Raw genomic sequence first — 20619 nt, forward strand, 5'->3', positions numbered from 1 at the left:
TTCAGGTGGAAAGAGGCTGGGAAGAGTAAAGACACCTGGGTTCTGGGTGAACAAGCCAGAAAACCTCCAGGTGGCTGTTCTGAAACCCTAAGACTAGGGCCCTGGTGTTTTTCCCAAAGTGCTGCTGGGGAAACAGCTGCAGGATGTTTCTGGGGCATGGGTGTGGGGCAAGATGCCCTGTACAAAGACTTGTGTTTGTTTAAGTGTTAAGTATAGTTTAAAAGTTTTCTTTAATGACGGCTTGCGTTATCAGAGTTGATGAGGGGGCACAGAGTGGATTTTCAACCTGGGGCTTTAGAGTGCAGGCCTTCTGGATTGATGTGTATTTGATTACAGATGTTTATTCCTTGGAGTGGCATCCATAGCCTCCCCTGGAAAGATCCCAAGTGGATCAGAGCTGGGGGATTTCTGTCCCAAATGCCTGGAAATGAATGGCATATTGGCATATATGGTGGTATATATAAGTCAAATTTTCTGCACATTTGCTGGTACTTACTCTTCTTCACAAGAACAATTCTCTACTTTCTAGCTTTTGTACTCATGTAGCCTTCAAGACACTCTCCTGTCTGGTATTTCCCACACCCTGGGGTTTGGATTGAGAAGGCATGGCTGTGGCAGCCACTTTGTGTAAAGTGGCAAATAGGGCACCTTACCGATGGTCTCCATTGTGTCTCTCTCTTCAATCAAAAGCTGAGCCCTGGGAATGTCGATGTGCATTCGCAGGGTTTGCTGCTGCTTGCTTAAAGTATCTGAAGTCCGGGTATTCTTACTGGGAATAAAATGGGGGAATGCATTAACAAATCCAGTTCAGTGTTAACATTCTACCAACATGCACCTGTATACCAACTTAGTTTATTGTCTAAATATACAATACCTTGTGGGGAGGGGAACAGGAAAAGTACATACTATGAATATGTTTCCTTCATTCAAATGTTATTTATTAATATTAAATTTCAGCTGGCTGGGGAGTTTCAGAAAATATAAATGGTCAGTAGAGAATGGCTCTACATCTATCAACAGAATCTTTAGAAAGTTCTCATTTCTTGTGTAAATGCTAAATGAAACAAATGAAAAGCAATTAAAAACCCACAGCATTTTCATTTGTCAGATATGAGATATTCCAGCGAGGGTGAGGAATAAAGCACCAGATATTCCAAAGATGGTGAGGGAAAAAGCACGTCCACCAGCTGTTTGTTGGATGGGAGTTCTACTAATGGATTTGTATTTATATCTGGTGTCATTTTATGTTTGTTCTAGAAGCAAATCACAAACCTTGTTAGCTTCCCTGACATTAGTTTTCCTAACTGAGAGTACATTTTAGAACAGAAAAAAGAAAAGCAATTACTATCATAATTTCATCTCAAAATTTGTGTTCCAGAAAATTACTCTTAGAGTGAGCTGTTCTCTAAAAGTAAATGAAAATAAGTAGTAAAACTGCATGGTAGAATTGTATTCAGTTATGGCCTGCAGTTAAAAAAAAAATCTCCACGTTGCACAAAAATCTAAGAAAGTCAATAAAGACCTTAATTAGCAATCCACATTAGAAGGGTGGTTGTTCAGTCTTTACAGAATAATAAGACTTTACTAGATGTTCAAATAGTATTTGCTAAAGCATCCTCTAAGAAGTAACAGTCACTTGGATAATCCAATCAATGGTATAATCTATGGCATCCATCAATCCAGCTCAATTGTTGTTAACACTGGTTTTGAGAAAGATTTCCGGAGCCTAGTTAACCCAATAATGGTTTACCTCTGTTACTTTTAATGGAGACCAAAATAGGAATACTCACGCTACATTTTAAATGTTTTCCCCTCTAACCGAGCCATTCACCCCAAGTCCCAAGGCTCTGCCTCCACCGATCCTTCCCTGTTAATGAGGACTCATCCATTCTTGAACCAAATGGTAGACAGAATCTTAATTATCCCAAAGTGAAGTTCACTTAAGTACCCGCTTAGATGTTTGCCTGATGAGATCCATGTATACTCCTCATTTGAGGAAAAGCAAATTATCCCATGAGAAAGACAACTTCTGAAAGGTGCAACATTTCTACTTAGGACTTCATCTTGAACCAGATTTCTTGCTCTGCAGATGAGGAACTGGGTTATGTACCTACATCATGCTAATTATGCAGAGCCCAAATTCAAACGTTTTGTCCTGATTTTTCACATGGTCTCTGTACTCTTTCAAATTACCTAACTCACTTCTCATTTATTGATTTTTTTAAAAAGAGAGTAACAAAAAATTTCAAATAATCATATAAAATGAAGAGCATTTTGGTTACTTGGGGGTGTGCATTTACGGCATGCTTAGACAAGCTATATTTCCACAAAAACATATGGGGAACTACTCCTCTGTGAATATCCCAAAGATCTGTTTAGAAACCTCACTAGGGACTTGAGCTTGTCCTTGCACCAAAAATAGAAGTGTGAGCTAGTTCCTTCTGCTCTTCATGAATAGTTATGAGGCAGTCAGCGGCTGCTCTATTAAATAGCAATGAACACCAAGTGCAGGCTATACTTAAACAACAATAAGGGGTCTGCTACCAGACTGCCACAGGAAGCAGGCTAAATAATGGCTGTGAACTGCCACGAATGGCTGGCATCAAGATTTAGAACATGATCCGACCCTGCGAACCAGGACGACCAAGGCTGGAGGTAAATTCTTCCTCCTCAGAAGACTATAAGAAAATGGCCCAACAAACCTTGAGATTCAGAAGCTAATTGTTTTTTGTTATTGTTGTTGTTGTGATTGTTGTTTTTTTAGAGACAGGGTCTTGCTCTGTCACCCAGGCTGGAGTGCAGTGGTGCAATCACAGTTCACTGCAGCCTTTTTTTTTTTTTTTGAGACAGAGTCACGCTCTGTTGCCCAGGCTGGAGTGTAGTGGTGCGATCTCGGCTCACTGCAAGGTCCGCCTCCCAAGTTCACACCATTCTCCTGCCTCAGCCTCCTGAGTAGCTGGGACTACAGGTGCCTGCTACCACATCTGGCTATTTTTTTTGTGTGTGTTTTTAGTAGAGACAGAGTTTCATCCTGTTAGCCAGGATGGTCTTGATCTCCTGACCTCGTGATCAGCCCGCCTTGGCCTCCCAAAGTGCTGGGATTACAGGTGTGAGCCACTGCACTCAGTTGGACTCACAGTTATTCTTTCTCTTTGCACTTGGCTGCTCCCTTTGTTTAGAACACACTTCCCCTGCTACCCCCAAAACCGCCATAGCTGGCTCCCTCCTTGCAAGGCTCAACTCAGATGCCATCTTTCCAGTGGAGCCAGGCTGGCCCTGTGATGGGGATGTCTCATGAGTTCTCTCCCCATTCTCTGTTTAATTTTGTCTCCTTGGCACTTATTACTCTCTAGCATATACTTAATTGATTTATCTTATCCATTATCTGCCTCTCTCACTGGAAAATATGCTCCACCAGGGTTTTCTTCACCTGCTCTGTTTCCTGTGTCTCCCTAGAACTTAGAACAGTATATGGCCAAAGTAAGTGCTCAATAAATATCTGTTAAGTAAATCCTCACATTGATTTATTTTGAGGGCACAATGTGAGCTGAGTGACTGTTTTTTTTTTTTTTTTGAGGCGGAGTCTCGCTCTGTCGCCCGGACTGGAGTACAGTGGCTGGATTTCAGTTCACTGCAAGCTCCGCCTCCCGGGTTTACGCCATTCTCCTGCCTCAGCCTCCCGAGTAGCTGGGACTACAGGCGCCCACCACCTCGCCCGGCTAGTTTTTTTTTTTTTTTTGTACTTTTTAGTAGAGACGGGGTTTCACCGTGTTAGCCAGGATGGTCTCGATCTCTTGACCTCGTGATCCGCCCGTCTCGGCCTCCCAAAGTGCTGGGATTACAGGCTTGAGCCACCGCGCCCGGCCGAGTGACTTTGTTTTGAGGCAATAATATCCTTCTCATTCTAAAAGGGTCATTGGATTCCAACTAAGTTATTTCATTACTTAATATGTGCTGTCATTTTTGACAATCTATTGTTACATTTATATTTACCACTCTGTGTTCTGTGAACCTCAAAAATGATAACAATTGGTCATCAGAATGGCAGCAAACCTTAAAAAAGTGATCTGAACAAACCTCCTTTGCAACCTGGAAAAAGAGTCCAAATGTTTTCACTGTGGAAGCAAAAATTGCATCTTTTTTGCATGGCATAGGATCGTGCTAAATATATTAGTTATTATTGAGCTATAATCTTCAACTATCCATTTATTTGCCATCTGGTTGTTTGATTAAAATGAGAAGGAGAGGAGAGCAGAAGGGGTTTCACAGGGCAGAGAATTTCCCGGCTTAGCCAATCAATTATTTGCAGCCGCTGCCACTCTTCAAAGTCTTAGTAGTCCATCATCCTCCCAAATATGACACAGAACACTCCTTAAATGTACAAATGACTGTGGGACTGTTAGGAGCATAGCTCATTATAACACTAGGGTAGAGATTTTTTATGTGCACAAACATACGAACATCAAAAAAGCTAAACTAATTTGACCATTCCATTTGAACCTTTTTCTACTTACACCCAACTCACTCAGTAATACTGATTCCTGGACCTTAAACATTATATATGTTAGCTCTCTACAGTCTACAGGTTAGCTCTTTAGAGTGAGCACCTCTTAGAAGGCTGTTTCTTTTTTTTAATCTTGCATAACAGTATAAAAGGACCACCTTTCTATCTGGGTGTGAGGGATGCAGTCTCTCTTCCCTGGGGTGATGTGCGTGGGTGAAATAGGTGGGTATCTAGGAGCATGAAGCTCAGCAATGGGTGATGCTGCCATGCCAGGGATCCCTGGGGACCCAGGCTGAGTGCTATGTTCTGCTGTCCCACCTGCCTTCCTGGCCTGGCCCTCAGCTAATCTCCCTGAAATACGCAGATACTTCTTGGTAGAAAATGGTTGAAAAATAAATGTTACATTGACCTAGAACACAGAACATGGAGTGCTAAAGCTAGAAACAATGTTGAATGTTTTATTTTTATTTTTTAGGTAAGGAAAGCAAGACACAAAGTGGTAAAAAGACCTGCTAAGATCTGAAAACCAGCTTATGGCCACACGGGGCCTAGAACATAGACTTGTGGTTCATATTCTCACTGTATCAGGCTGCCAGCTCCTTTGACTTCCAGAAACAACAGCAGCACAGACCAGGGGTAGCTGTTCGGTATCCTCCTCTCTGCCAGTGGACACGATTTGTCTGGACCCCTTGGGACATGTCCAAAAACGGTTGATCCTAAATTGACCAGTTAGGTAATGAGGTCTTTGTTTGCTTGGCCCATTCACCTGCCAAACTTAGATTGAACCAACCTTTCATGGGTAAAATCTTTGCTTTTACTTCTAAATTAATCCCATACAAATCCACCTATTTGAGAAGCTTGAAAATTCTCTTCCTTTTCAATCACTTTCACCATCTGAAGGAAAACCACCGTAACTATCAGAAGTGGTTGTGATGACTGGTTTTACTGTTCCTAATTCATTCTGGCAACTGGCAATAGGAAGACCATAATTAATTCCTCCTCTTATCAACAGATGGTCTTGCAACCACAGCAACTGCCCTGTTCATAGAGGATGCTTGCTAACGTCTTTCTCAGAGGCTAGGCAGAAGAAGTAGGAATACACTCTAGAACATCAGGAGAAGTGAAAAACCAAATCATCCTAACTGAACAAATGTTGAACATGTCAGAAAATATAGCCTGCAGTTTCACACCGTCTGGACAAAGGCATGATTTACAGTTTGGAAGCAGATAGGGGAGGGACCGGGGTAGGTTGTGCAGAGCACAGCTGAGGGGAGGAGAAGCTGTCTGGGGAGGCTGCAGGAGCCCTGCTCAGTGTACGGACTGGTGAAGCAGGCCAGGGGTGGGGGCTGCTGTGGTCAGCAAAAGTCATGCCATTCCAAAGGGGCACTGTGCCTACCTCCAGGCACCATTATGACCTCAGCAGTGTCCAATATGGCCAGGGCATTTTCAAGAGAAATCAGAAAGCCAATTTTTTTTTTTTCTTTTTTTTGAGACGGAGTCTCGCTGTCGCCCAGGCTGGAGTGCAGGGGTGCGATCTTGGCTCACCACAAGCTCTGCCTCCCGGGTTTACACCATTCTCCTGCCTCAGCCTTCCCAGCAGCTGGGACTGCAGGTGCCCGCCACTACGCAGCTAATTTTTTGTATTTTTAGTACAGACAGGGTTTCACTAAAACCCCGTCTGTTAGCCAGGATGGTCTCGATCTCCTGACCTCATAATCCGCCCACCTCGGCCTCCCAAAGTACTGGGATTATAGGCGTGAGCCACTGCGCCCGGCCCAGAAAGCCAAATTTTATATGAAATCTCCTCATTTTAAATGTCATCAACTAATTCATATTTTTAAAGTCTACCTTTGACAATTTCTTTTATTAGGTAGATCAGTTATTACAAGTCAAGTGACTCTGACTTCTTTCTTTTCCATGTTTTATCAGATCTGCTCAACACAAGTGCATGTGTGTTTGGATGTATTCCCTGTGACCCATAAATGTCACACAAACAAAGAGCACGGGCTGAAGGCATCTCATGCAATGTCTGTAATCTTCTCCCGGAAGTGTGATGAAGTACCCCTTGTGAAGGAGATACTGTACAGGGAATTTGCATCTTTGCTTTTCCTCTGAGCTCCAGATTTCTGCTACCAGTTGTCTATTTGACACTTCCTCTGGATGCCTTAAAAATAATCCCAAATTCAACATGACCCAAACAGGTCTTTTTATTCCCATCAACACCACCTCCCAACCTACCTCCCAAAAAAATCAAAAGTCCATAGCCTGCCTACTATCTTCCTCATCGTGGCAGATGGCACCAACATTCATCAGATCAGTCACAACAAATGCATTTTAGAGTTATCCTTCCCCGGTGACTCAAGCCTGTAATCCCAGCACTTTGGGAGGCCAAGGTGGGTGAATCACCTGAGGTCAGGAGTTCGAGACCAGCCTGGCCAACATGGTGAAACCCTGTCTCTATTAAAAATACAAAGTTAGCCAGGCATGATGGTGGGTGCCTGTAATCCCAGCTCTTTGGGAGGCTGAGGCAGGAGAATCGCTTGAACCCAGGAGGCAGAGGTTGCAGTGGGCCGAGACCACGCCATTGCACTCCAGCCTGGGCAACAAGAGCAAAACTCCATAACAACAACAACAACAACAACAGAGTTATCCTTCACATCATTGTTTTACCTACGACTCACATTGTTTTAAAATACAGTATGGCCAAACAAAATGTCTATAGGATGGAATCTGTGTGCCAATGGCATTCTACTACTGCCTTCGGTCTTCAAAGATACTAGTGATATAGAACATGTGAAGTTTTTAAATAACAAAAATGTACTAATTTTATATGTGTAGATGGAGAAGGAAGTCACAGACAAATGTGTTGGTGATGGGAGTGGGAAGAGATTCTAGATCCACCCTCTTTCTCTCCCACATAAATCATCCTAAACTGGCAATGTTGAGTTACCATCAGAGTCCTTGACATTTTCCCTACTTATTTTCTAGACTCTGATTTTCCTTTTTCACTTTTCATTTAATCATTGCAATATGAAAGGCGTAAAATGCAAATATCAGGGTGAGGTAACACATCAGGCAATTAATCCATACGTGTAAATGCTTCATATCAGAGTGTTCCGGTATTTACAGAGTAAAAAGGTGGGACAGCACAAGAAAACTGAACGTTTGAAGAGGGGGACTGGGTGGAAAATAGAGTCTGGGGACGTGAAAGCAACACGCTTGTCACAGCTTTGCCGATCACAAGCCTGTGGACGTGTGAAAGGAAAGCTGTGAAGGGTGCATTTCTGTCTTCCACAGTTGTGAACATTCTCGTATTTACTCAATAACCACTCTTCATTCATCCCCTCCACGGTTATGAATGAGGCAACTGCTGTGCTGGCTACTCCTAACATGAGGATGAACTATGAAGGCTGTGACTTCCAGGACCAGAATAGACAGTGAATAGACAGTGGTAAGAGGAGCTGATGGGTGCCCTGGTGGAGGGTGCTGATGGAGACCCAGAGCCTTTGAAGAGCATGGGGCACAGCACATTCCTTTTGTGCTTTTCCTTTAACTTGGATGACTCTGTTAGAAAGAAGGCTTGACCTCACGAGTAGTAAATTTAGGTGAAGGCAAAACTAAAGCTACTTCCTCTTTATGTGCCTCTGTTCCCCAGCTAATGGGAAGCCTTCTATTGGTTGTGTCCAGCCAACAAGACATGTCTACAAATACATCATTTTCATCTACACCTTCAGCTAGGTATTACATAAATATTTTGGAATGTATAGGAAATTGCATTCTTTTCTAAAAAGAAAAGACATTATCCATTTCAGACTGCCATTATTAAAAAAGGAAAGAAATTATCAAGGCAAGTTGGAAATTGTTCTTTCAAACACGATATCTGGGGTCTTGTTCTTACCTCATGAGCATTTCAGCTAAACTCTTTGCATCTGGGGAAAGAAAGTTAACATTAGTACATGGTAAATAACTCATTAACATTCACTCAGGCATTTATGACAAATACTCTACAGTCAGATCACAACAGTCATTTTTAAACACAATCATATACCCAGATCACTACTAATGACCTAGAGTTTTATGGAGTCCTTATTTCTTCTAAATGGGACTTCTAAAATATATCTTAATTACAAAAAGATCAACATAACTATCCTATGATTATAGCATTCTCAGACATCTACTAAATGTTTTATTCCAACCTACAGTAACTTCTAGGAAATCCAATTTTATTTTCGGTAGTCAGAAAATTAACATTTTGAGAGTATATCATTTATGTTGAACAAACCCATGCTTTTTGTTATCAAAATAGCAGAAGTAAGTGGCATTATTACAGAGCTCTGAGTTCCTCGGGTTGACCAAAGAATTGTATAAATGAAATATAAATGTTCCTGGAAACTTAGATGTTTATTTCAAATTCAGAAATTTAAAAAAACTTCATTTTTTTTTCTCTGAGGACACTGTTTACCAAGACCTGGTTACCACTTCTGACAGAAGGAATCCTGACTAAAAGTGTAGAAAAAAAAAAATCCATTTTTTTTGGTGGTGTTATTTTGAAATTCCCATTTCCCTTAAAATATAATTTATTCTTTTTACACATTTGGTCCTGGCAAAAATGAATGTTTCCTTACTTAGAGCACAAAAACCTTCTTTTCTTTTTTATTTCATTGCTCTCTAAAAAGTCTTGATGCTAAGTATACTGTTCAATGAACAGAACTTTCCGGAAATGGACTCAACTGACGGTGTGACCAGATCTGCAGTGAAAGAATACGTATGTGGGAGCATTTCCATCTCATGCCTTTGGGGGCTGACAAACGTAGTCAGTTTCTGCACAGTGGGCAGCATGCTATTTCTGAAAGACGTGGACAGTCACAGAATGACCATGTAGAGGCTGTCCTCGCCATAAGCCAAGCTTAGTTTGTTAAGTCAGACAGTCCCAATGGTAACCCCAAGATGGGGGCTGGTTTTGTGCACAGATGGGTTCAGTCTGGGAAATGAAACAGGGCCCATCTACTCCACCCACACAGCAAAGAAAAGAAAGCAAAATAGCATTGGATTTCCCAGTTCATGTCTTTATACTTATCTGCAACGACACAGCAAATATAATGAATTTCCTCTTTCCCCGAATGACTTAACACTTACAAAGTGTGTGTGTATATATATATATATATATATGCTTATATATACTTCATGTGTGTGTATATACATATATATACACATACATATAATGCCGCCAGAAGCTTGGACTTAATTAGCTTCAGGGAACTACCAAGCAGTGGCTGGTACAATACTCTAAAAAGGGGGAAACAAATTCAAGGAGTAAACATCCCACTTCAGTTCACACTTGGAAGAGTTATCAGCCTCAATTGTCTTCAGAATCAACTGCTTTCCTCATTCTGCCCACCACAATAATTCTCCTTTTCCTTTTTTTTTTTTTTCTTTTCTTTCTTTTTTTTTTTTTTTTTTGAGACGGAGTCTGGCTCTGTCGCCCAGGCTGGAGTGCAGTGGCCGGATCTCAGCTCACTGCAAGCTCCGCCTCCCAGGTTTACGCCATTCTCCTGCCTCAGCCTCCCGAGTAGCTGGGACTACAGGCGCCTGCCACCTCGCCCGGCTAGTTTTTTTTTTTTTTTTTTGTATTTTTTAGTAGAGACGGGGTTTCACGGTGTTAGCCAGGATGGTCTCGATCTCCTGACCTCGTGATCCGCCCGTCTCGGCCTCCCAAAGTGCTGGGATTACAGGCTTGAGCCACCGCGCCCGGCCAATTCTCCTTTTCCTATTCTCAGTCAGTCATCAAGCTCTCTCCTATGAGCTGGTCATGACAATGTACTAAGGAACTGCAGTGTCCAGCAAGGAGAAAAGAGCTCCCTGCAATGACTGCCATGCTGACAGCAGACCTCTCTTGGCTGCCACGTGCAGGCATCCTCCCCCAGGCTACGGTCTTTCACAGGTCTAGATGCCCAAAGCCATTTGGGTCAACCCTTCCCTAAACCTAACACTGACCCTACCTTAAAGGAGCATGGGATGTGGGGAGTTTTGACATGAACGGGCAGTGTGCTCCATGCAGAGAATTCACATGCATTGGAATTATGAGCCCGTTTGAGAAGTAATGACTAGGTCAGTTTGACTGGACAGAGAAGTTACCAGGATGGTGGTCTGGTGCACAGTCTAGACATTAAAGAGCTAACATGTGACTTTGTATTACTGACCTGAAAGCTTCTATCTGGGCCAAGGGAAGAGAGGAAAAAGAAGGACAGAGGTGGGTGGTGGATAGGTGTGGGTACTGTGAACTCGCGTCCACCGGGCAATCCAGAATGCTCTGAATGGGGAGGTGGGGGCCTGGAACTTATTGAAAGCTTCTTAGTCCTTAGTCCAAGTGAGAGGCTCCGGGCATTGGAGAAGAGAGCAGGGGTTGTGTGGATAACATTATAATGTGAAGATAGAGGAAATCTGTAAGAATCAGAGTCCTACCAGGTGTACAGTGGGACGAGGAGGAGTTGCAGGGAGTCCAGGAAAAGGGCAAGATTTGGGATATGCAGAGCTAGATGTAGTAACATAAGTGACAGGAAATGTCTAGAACAACATGGAAGCAGCAATCTGGGGAGAGACTCATCTAGTTTCAATATCGGGGGACATTAGGTGAGGCTGTTCAGAGGCAAATTTGGAATCAAGTTTGGAAAGATGCCAGGGCTGAGATGAGGGTCTGGGTGTTTTTCATATCCCCATAGCGAGAGTGCAAAAAGAAGATGGCAGAATCTCATCTGGGTCGCACTTTCATTGAGGGTGAGAAGAGAGTCTGAGACAAGCCAAGAAAAAATTTAAAGTCCCAGATTCACAGAATCTTACGAGCAATAAAGACTTTTCAGATTGGCCTCCTAATGAATGTTGGAATCCCTTTCACAAGGTCTTACATAAACATGCACATATTCTCTGTCTACATGAATCTAGAGCTGGGGCCACTGCCACTCCAGCATTGGGGTCAGTGCTCCTGCTGCACACCTAGTGTCCTTCTTCTCCTCCCAGTCCTCTCCTGCCTTCCAGGTCTGCAGGTCTCTCCCAGTCAGCATGTCCCCAGGGAACCTTTGTTTCTTCTCTTCTCAGTCCTAATCTCACTTATTAGTCAGCATCATTATTGCTGGTGTGCCCAACACTGATACCCACACTGCAGGAAGGGTGAAGACTTGGAATCCATCTTACTGCGTCACACCTGTGCTTTGAAACCTTCAAAAGGACCTTGTTGCAACAGCCCTCATCAGCACAGAGAACCACCTTCCATGCTGGTCCAAGCTGTCCTCCGGCTCTGCCGTTGCTCACTTGTAACCTCCAACCTCTCTCTGAGTTTCCTGCACTTGCCACTTTCTGCAGAGAGCCCAAGGCTTTGCTAGTGCAAAGCCCTCCATTGTCCCCACCACCCCATGCAGATTCAACTTTCTCCATGCACCCTCCCATGCGCAGTAGGCAGGGCTGAAACTTCAGTTCCCTCTGCTTCCCTGAACCTCTGCCTTATATCTCACACGTCTCTTCCCAGCTCATACTGTGCCCACCTGTTTCTGGGTTGTCTTTCTCTTGGCCCCTTTGGGCACAGTCCTGTCCCTGATCCACAGTGAAGCTACACAAAGATTTACTGAGGACACATTTAACTGTGACAGACATCTTCCTTTTCTCGTGCAGAAATTCCTTGATGTAATTTTAATCTGAAAGTCATTTGCAAGCCGTTCAGATATTTCTATGGAGCTGCATTTCCCTTGCTTGGCCTTAGCTTTCTCTTTTCTGGGTTACATTCTCTAATTTTCTCAGCCACTCCTCATACGGAATGATTTCTAGGTAATTCCCCACTTGGGACTCTCCTCTTTGAAAGGCCTGAGATTTTTTTACTTCTTTATTAAATGGGGTTGAGAAAGATGCTGGTAATTCTTGATCTTCTAGCACACTAGGGAGAGCACAATGCTCATTATATGTGCTGCAAATGAATTTTTTTTTACAACTTCTATAGAAGACTTCACAATTATTCCTATTAAACTGTATCTTCTTGGTTCCAGCCTTTCAAAATCTCTCAAAATGTGGATTCGTCCCTCTAATTCATTAGCTTCCCCACCAGGGGATATATGTGGCCTTCAAGATTGGATCAACCTGCCCATGCTTTCAGCAACATCCTGGTGTTCCCTTATTAATCAGCCCTGTCAAAATGCAAATGGAGTTTGTCCCGGCCCCTGGTGGTCCCTTCTATTCCCTGATTGCTCACAAAACATCCTTTCTATAACCTCAACTAACTTATTTCAATCTATAATGTCCAGAATGAATCTACTGTTGTTGAAAATGGGTCCAGGGCATAGATGCTCTTTGACTTCTGATTACCTCCTGATGAACCCTTCATCAGTTGAAAATATAACTAAGTCAAAAATGCATTTAATATGCCTGACCTACCAAACATCAGGGCTTAGCCTAGCCTATCTTCAACATGCTCAGAACACTTACTCTAGGCTACAGTTGGGCAAAAACACAGAGCTTATTTTATAATAAGGTGTTGAGTATCTCATGTAAAAGTGTTGGATCACATGTCACTAACCCAGAGAAAGATCAGAGTTCAAAATATAGTTTCTACTGAATGCATATCACTTTTGCACTATTGTAAAGTCAAAAACTCCTAAGTTGAACCATAGTAAGTCAGGGACCATCTGCATAATCATTTTCTAACACCTCTAATTTGCATTTGATTGTTCAAAGGTTATCCAGAAAGATCTAGGGGTTATGTCTGGAAAAATTTTGTTCAGAACCCTAAAATGTTGTCTTTCAGAATCATGGGACTGGAACCCCATGACAGCTTCCCTAAGTTTTTAGTGGTGGTGGAGATCTTTCCCTTCAGTGAAACAGCACAGCATTTATTGTGTCTGCATTAGGCTGCTTAAGCTTTGGAACTTGTGTAACAGTTCTTTGTAAACATTGTCTGCAAAAAGCAACATCTACACCTCCACATAATGGCTAATACACAGTATGTTTTGAAAAAAATAAATCATTTTAAACTATCAGGGTGCTGATTATTTTCATAAGCATCCTGAGTCCCTCTCCTCCCCTCCACTCCCCTCCCTCCCACCTGCTTTCCTTCCTTCCTTTCTTTCCTTTCCTTCCCTTCCTTCCTTCCTTCTTTTTATAATTCCTGGTCCACATTTTCTGATTCAAATAGCATTTCTCCTGGTACACATCAAGCAAAGCAGATGCTGAGCAGCTCTCCTGTCTACCTGCCATCTGTTAATATGAGAACATTGTTCACAGCCGTGTTCTTCTTGCACAAACACAGCTAAACAGCCCTTGCATTGCCTGTCACATTTTTTTCCACACATTTCAGATCAATCTGAGATTCAGACTTTGCGACATCTTTTCTAAAGCCCCTTGCTACTCCCACACATCCATCCTTGGCTCTGGGCTCCTCCCTTATCTGTTGGGCTGGGAAATGATGGAGAAATGATAGCCGGATAATCCAGTGATATTAAAATGTGGAAGGAAGGCATTTCAAAAGACAACATTTGCTAACACTCTGAATGCTGCAAAGAGGGCTAAAAAATGATGGCTGAAAGGATAATGTGGAGATCAGAGAATAACGGGTCATCTGTCTTCAGGAAAGCAGTTACATTTGGGTGGCGAGTGGAAGGGGACTGTGAGAATTTGGGAGGAATTGAGAGGTTGTGTAGCTGATGACAGAATACTCTCAAGTATTCAGTGGAGAAAAGAATCAGAGAGGCAGTAGGTTGAAGATATGCAAGCTAGAAGGAATATGTATATGTCTCTCTCTCTATATATAATGTATATATATTTAAAATATAATTAGGGGAAGGGTGAAGGGTAGTGAATATCGAGATACAAAATCAATAGACCAAGTATTTTGATGGGCAAACAAAATTATATAGTAGCTATTGATACTGTGTTAATACATCTTCTAATTCCAGGTATAATTGATAAACATTTAGAGCTTACTTAATGTTGGTGAGAAAACCTGTTTCTTACTTGAATATTCAAAATCCTACAGAACTTTCAAGGCAAGAGGAGTGGGGTAGGGAGAGTGATCTGAACTCCCTTCTAGCTCTGCCTAGACTCATATGTGATTCTGGATAATTCTATAGCTGGCCTTCAGTTTTCATGTCAGAAAATGGGGCATCATAACTGGATGCAGTAGCCCATGCCTGTAATCCCAGCACTTCGGGAGGCTGAGGCAGGCGGATCACCTCAGGTTGGGAGTTCGAGACCAGCCTGACCAACTTGGAGAAATCCCATCTCTACTAAAAATACAAAATTAGCTGGGCACGGTGGTGCATGCCCATAATCCCAGCTACTCAGGAGGCTGAGGCAGGAAAATCGCTTGAACCTGGGAGGTGGAGACTGTGGTGAGCTGAGATCATACCACTGCACGCCAGCCTGGGCAAAAAGAGCAAAACTCTGTCTCAGAAAAAAAAAAAAAAGAAAAGAAAGAAATGGGGCATCATAACGGGCAGTTCATACTCAACCGTTTTGCACAGCTATTGAAAGACTAAGGCAAGATGGTGTATAGTGAAGTACTATGGAAAAGAAGGAGGAGCGAAACAATGGGAAACATTAGTAGCCTGTGGATTAGGACGTGGTTAGATCGAGTTTTGGGAAATGGCACCTCTGGTTGGATGAGGAGGCTCCCAGCTTGGCCTTGCCCAGTTCCTGTGTTCTGTTTGTAGACCACAGCTTGCATCCTGGTGATGCACCTGGCATGAAGCTGCATACCAATGAGGCAGAGCATGCCACAGCATGGCATGGGAGAGTGCTCACCACGGCCCCAGTCACTGCGACTGTGCAAAGGTTGAGAGGCTGAATTGCCTCACATTTTGCACACCCAAATTTTTCTTTAAAAAAGAGAAATTTTGTTTATAGCCACATGGCTATGTTTTAATGTCTGAAGTTCTAGTTACGTAAACTGGAAGATGCTTAGGTTAATAGTTTTACTGGACAGTCACCTGCAGACACCCACAAAAAAACATTTTGAGGGTAGCAGATTTTGACCTTATATTACCATCCATCAAAAGCTTTTATTTGCAGCCTCTCCCTCAACAGTCCCTGCCTTTCTGTGGAATTGAAATAGTCTCATAAAGTAGCTATTTTTGCAAGGGCTATAAACCTGCATTTATGTTTTTACAAGATCCCAAATAGGACTTCCAATCATCACAATGCTCAGATGAAAGCTGATTTGAAAAAAAAAAAAAAAAAAAAAAAAAAGAAGGCCATATATACTGGTGATCTGAAAATACTGCATGCACAGACACAGATAAAATAGAACACCCAGGCAAGGCAGAGCTCCAGGACCCGGCTGAGACCCACAATCCCCTCCTGACTGCCCACTCCCTGGTTCCCCTCCACGGGCAGCCCTCAACTCCTCCTTACCCCCATGCTCTTTGCTTCCCACTCTCAGATGCAGAGAGCCTTTTCTATTCAGTTTGCCATAACAAGTTTGATGTTTTCAAAGAATAATTTCATTAAGAAACCAAGACAGAAAGAGAGAGAGAGAGAAAGACAGGAAGAGAAAGAGAGAGGGAGAGAGAGAAAAAAAGGAGAAAGAGAAAGAGAAAGGGAAGGGAAGGGAAAGGGAAAGGGAAAGGGAGGGACGGGAAGGGAAGGGAAGGGAAGGGAAGGGACGGGACGGGACGGGACGGGACGGGACGGGAAGGGAAGGGAAGGGAAGGGAAGGGAAGGGAAGGCAAGGCAAGGGAAGGCAAGGGAAGGCAAGGGAAGGCAAGGGAAGGGAAGGGAAGGGAAGGCAAGGGAAGGCAAGGGAAGGGAAGGGAAGGGAAGGGAAGGGAAGGGAGAAAAAGAAAAAGGAAGACAGAAATAAAGAAAGAGAGAGAGAGGAAGGAAGGAAGGAAGGAAGGAAAGAAAGAAAGAAAGGGAAAGAAAAAGAAAGAAGGAAAGAAAGAAAGAGAAAGAAAGACAGAGAAAGAAAGAAAGAGAAAGAAAGAAAGAAAGAAAGAAAGAAAGAAAGAAAGAAAGAAAGAAGAAAGAAAGAAAAAGAAAACACAAAGCACAGAACTAAAGAGTTTCAGGGTACAGGCTTCTAATGCCATCTTAGCCACACTTGGCAATGAAATCTCTAGGGTGCATGTGTGCTACTAATTCATTAACAATGTGGGCTTCCCACATTTAGGGTGGCTTTATGCATTAGTGCTGGGGCATCTATTGAGACTTTGAGTCTGTCTCAAGTCTAAGTGTCACTAGGCTCCTGGATGCACATTCCTACTTTAGATTAGCAAAGTTCAAGTTACCTTTTGGTTTTCCAAATGAGCTTTGGGCTCATTTGCAGAACAGATAAATGTCCTGTTAGAACTCAGAAAATAACAATGATTCCTCATAACCTACCCCTTGATCTACCTGCATAGCACCATGAACCCAGATCCTCTTTGGGAACGGTCTTCTAGAATTGATCAGTTTTGTAACAATCCATTTCAAAGCATCTTTAAAATAATAAACACATTTCCATTCAAGAGAAGCAAGACACTTTGCCACAAAAGCATGGTCAAATGTGACATCCCTCACTGATTTTTATCTTTAGCTTATTTGAAGTCCTGCAGGTTGATGCACGCTAACTGGTGCTGAGTTAGCTTGTGCTTTCTTGCATAAATGCATACCAAAGGAGGAGGCTTTTAGAAAGACTGGAGTTGATTACTTGACATGGGATCACATTTTATAAGGTTGGGGCTGCCTGCATCTCAGGCCCAACCAGTGACTCACTCTATAACCTTGCACTTCAAAGGATCTAGAAGTTGAAGAAAAACCAGGGCACCATTAAAAGCGAAATGCGGCTCCTGAACTCTTGGATAAGGTTATAGATTTTTAAAAAATGTGGGCACTTGCAGGCAATTTAGAGTTTAGGAGGTCGCTATGCTCTAAAATTAGTAAAGCACTCAGGAAGAGAGAATATAGGTTGACTACACTGATAGAGTCCCATTTTCTTTCTAAAATTTTACATAAAAGAACATCATATTATATTCATCTAACTAGGTTACTTGTCTATACAGTAAAACATACTCAGCTTAAAAACATTTTGTAGTTTCTAGCAATTGAAAAATGTCATCAATTTCAACCATATAAAATTGATCTCACCTAATCACTGTAACCCACTGGGGATCCCTATAATATTTTTCTATAATTCAAATCTCCTTATTTCCATTTTTGATCCTGATAGATGGTTGCTCAGGCAAGGCTGACATGTTACTAGAAATGTTGTCCTTACTTTTGACAATCAAAATACTCTGACTGTAGAGTCTGTAAATATATTTAAACTCATTCTTCCACAGGCACAGCGTCTGTACCTCACGTGGGTTCGCTTGTAATTGGGCGATTCGACTAATGCAATCTGGATATTTAATATATAGGCACCTATTCCTTTAAACTCTGCAGCTGCAATTTCCCTCCATGAGTGAGTTGAAAATACTTTGTATTATTAATGAACATTTCAGGGCCCTGCAGGGCTAAGAAACAAAGGTCTTTCTGGGGCAAGGCCTGACCTTTCACCGATTCCCCTTTACGACCCTCACCTCTGGCGCTGTCCTTTTATGGCAGTGCTTTGCACAGTTACAGAGATGAGTCTGCCCCTCGCAAGTCTTGACCCACTGCCACTACAATGTCACCTTTTATAGTTCTCAGAGTCTTAGAAATCTCTTCTCTCTCTAGGACCTAGCTAAACTCTTGTGATCAAATAGAAATGGTCAACAAGCAAATGTTACCCATAGTTTAAAAAAAGGTTCCATCTTGCACCTGGTAGATAATCTACAGTGGTTTGTCAAATTGAATTTATTGCAGTGTGTCTACATTAAAACTTGCCATTCAGAAGTGGTGTGAAATTGTGTACCCAATCCTTGGCATCCTGACTGCCCTCTTGTCAGAGTCTTGATTTGAGAACCTTTGTTAGCCATGTACAAAATGTGGAACTGCAGATACCTTTGTGCCACGGCAAGCTACTTTTCTGAACTCCTTTGCTCCTTAACCTCTCTTAGGAATCTTTGCCCCAGCACTTACTTTCTTCCTACTGAAACCTTTGTGTTGGATTTACCTTTTCCCCAGAACAAAGAAAACAAAACTGTTTCTGGGGAATGAAAGGCCATGTTCTCTGAGGTGATGGACTGCTGTCTTTACCGAGCCCAACTGCAAAACACTAGTGTCTAGAAGCAGAGAGGCCAACAATTAAAACGACAGCCCCAGGATGTTTTCTGGAGAGAGCCCTTGTACAGCAATAATTAAATCACAAGGAACTACTAAGAATACAAATACAGGATGCATGGGTCATCATTTCAACCCAAAGGCCTCACTCAGTAACAGTCCACAGCACCTTTATCTGGAAGTGCTCTCAACGACAGGAAATGCACTGCTGGGGTGCTCAAGTTCAAAGGTAAATAGGAAAAATAAAATAATAGCTGGGAAGGATGGAGAGCGATAGGAGTCATGGAAAAGAAGACAAGGTGGGCCGGGCGCGGTGGCTCAAGCCTGTAATCCCAGCACTTTGGGAGGCCGAGACGGGCGGATCACGAGGTCAGGAGATCGAGACCATCCTGGCTAACACGGTGAAACCCCGTCTCTACTAAAAACTACAAAAAACTAGCCGGGCGAGGTGGCGGCGCCTGTAGTCCCAGCTACCCGGGAGGCTGAGGCAGGAGAATGGCGTGAACCCGGGAGGCGGAGCTTGCAGTGAGCTGAGATCCGGCCACTGCACTCCAGCCCGGGCGACAGAGCGAGACTCCGTCTCAAAAAAAAAAAAAAAAAAGAAGACAAGGTGAATTTGGCAGAGGGTGTAGACTGATGAGAAGCATTACCTAGATGCTTAACTCTTGTGATTAAATTGAAATCATTAATAAGAAATATTTACTATTGGTTTTTAGAAATGTCATACAGACAACGTATAGCCTTCTAAATGCAAATAGTTAGACATAGTTATCCAACGGTAACCAGGACAGACACCCTTGGTATCTCATAACAATTCTCCTAAAGTCCAGGCCACCATGAACAAGGGTTATGAAAACATCCTTTTTGTATTTTAGTGATGAACACTCATGAACTGAATGGAATTCAACACGGTCCATGTTGCATGGGACTTCTCACCATAATGGGCTGTGTTATACACTTGTAGTTCTATTTTACTTAGCACTGAGGTAGCCTTCCTTTCCCTCTCCACTTGGGATTAATTTGTCCTTCTTTTTCACTGATGTAGGCCTTCTTTGAAGCCCTATTTCTGTATTCATGACAGTTTTGTTCTTTTACTGGTAGCTGCTATGGGTCTACCTCCTACCTTAAACCCAGAGTTCAGAAAGCTCTTTCTTTTCATCTTTGTATATTAAGCACCTAGTATTCACTCAAGTAATGTCTGCAAAATTAAAAGATAATTGGTTCACACGATTGAGAAAGAACATTTCAAGGAGACTGATGTTTACCTGAATTATTGGGCTGCAGGAGATTTACATGGACAGATTCTTAATTGTACAGATGAAGTACAATGTACTTCGGAATTGTAACTTGTTGGCAGTGCAAAAGCAAGTTGATAGTAAAATGTACTAGAATTCCATAAAAAGGGGTGCTTTGGATAAGTGAAGACAGGTGAAAATATTACCACGTTCTCTGCTCTAAGTGGATTATGGTCAAATTAAGTATTTACAGAAGAGGTCATTGTTTTCTAAATGTATCAGTAAAGTTTGGGATATGTTTTGAGGAGAGAGTGCTTCCAGATTTGTATTTTGAACATAACTTTGGAACATACACAGGATGCTGCATAGCAGTATCCCACACTACGCTGATATTAAAATGAAAATACCTTGTAATGCACTTTACCGAAAAAGTGGCTTGGTTAAATACCCTCACCAGTAAAGGGCAAAGGATCTGGGAACACTTCTGCACAGTTTCACATTTGAAATAACTCCTTGTCCTCACATTGCAGAGCAAGGGCAAGTAAGGGCTCTTGGCCAGAAACTGAGAACAGCCTCATCACACAGAACGACATGGGGCTGGACATTGTAATCATGGTGCCTGTTCACAATGGAGCTCATCTGGCCTGGCTTCTCCAGCCTTCATTATTTTTTTGCTTCATTAGAGTGAAACTCTTACACCAGGCTTCAGCTCCCATTTCTAAT

General features: G+C 42.5%; 1 protein-coding gene across 1 annotated transcript in view; it reads right to left on the reverse strand.

Annotated features, from left to right (window-relative positions):
- DSCAM (DS cell adhesion molecule) overlaps positions 1-20619 on the reverse strand; it is a 341028-nt gene that overhangs the window by 48660 nt on the left and 271749 nt on the right. The window contains exons 24-25 of the mRNA XM_033232515.1: positions 8403-8433; positions 654-769 (exon numbers count right to left, since the gene is read on the reverse strand). Of these exons, the coding sequence (XP_033088406.1) occupies positions 654-769; positions 8403-8433 (147 nt within the window). The remainder of the gene's footprint in view (positions 1-653; positions 770-8402; positions 8434-20619) is intronic.

Source organism: Trachypithecus francoisi, unplaced genomic scaffold (assembly GCF_009764315.1).
Source record: "Trachypithecus francoisi isolate TF-2019V2 unplaced genomic scaffold, Tfra_2.0 Lachesis_group14, whole genome shotgun sequence".
Classification (NCBI taxonomy): domain Eukaryota; kingdom Metazoa; phylum Chordata; class Mammalia; order Primates; family Cercopithecidae; genus Trachypithecus; species Trachypithecus francoisi.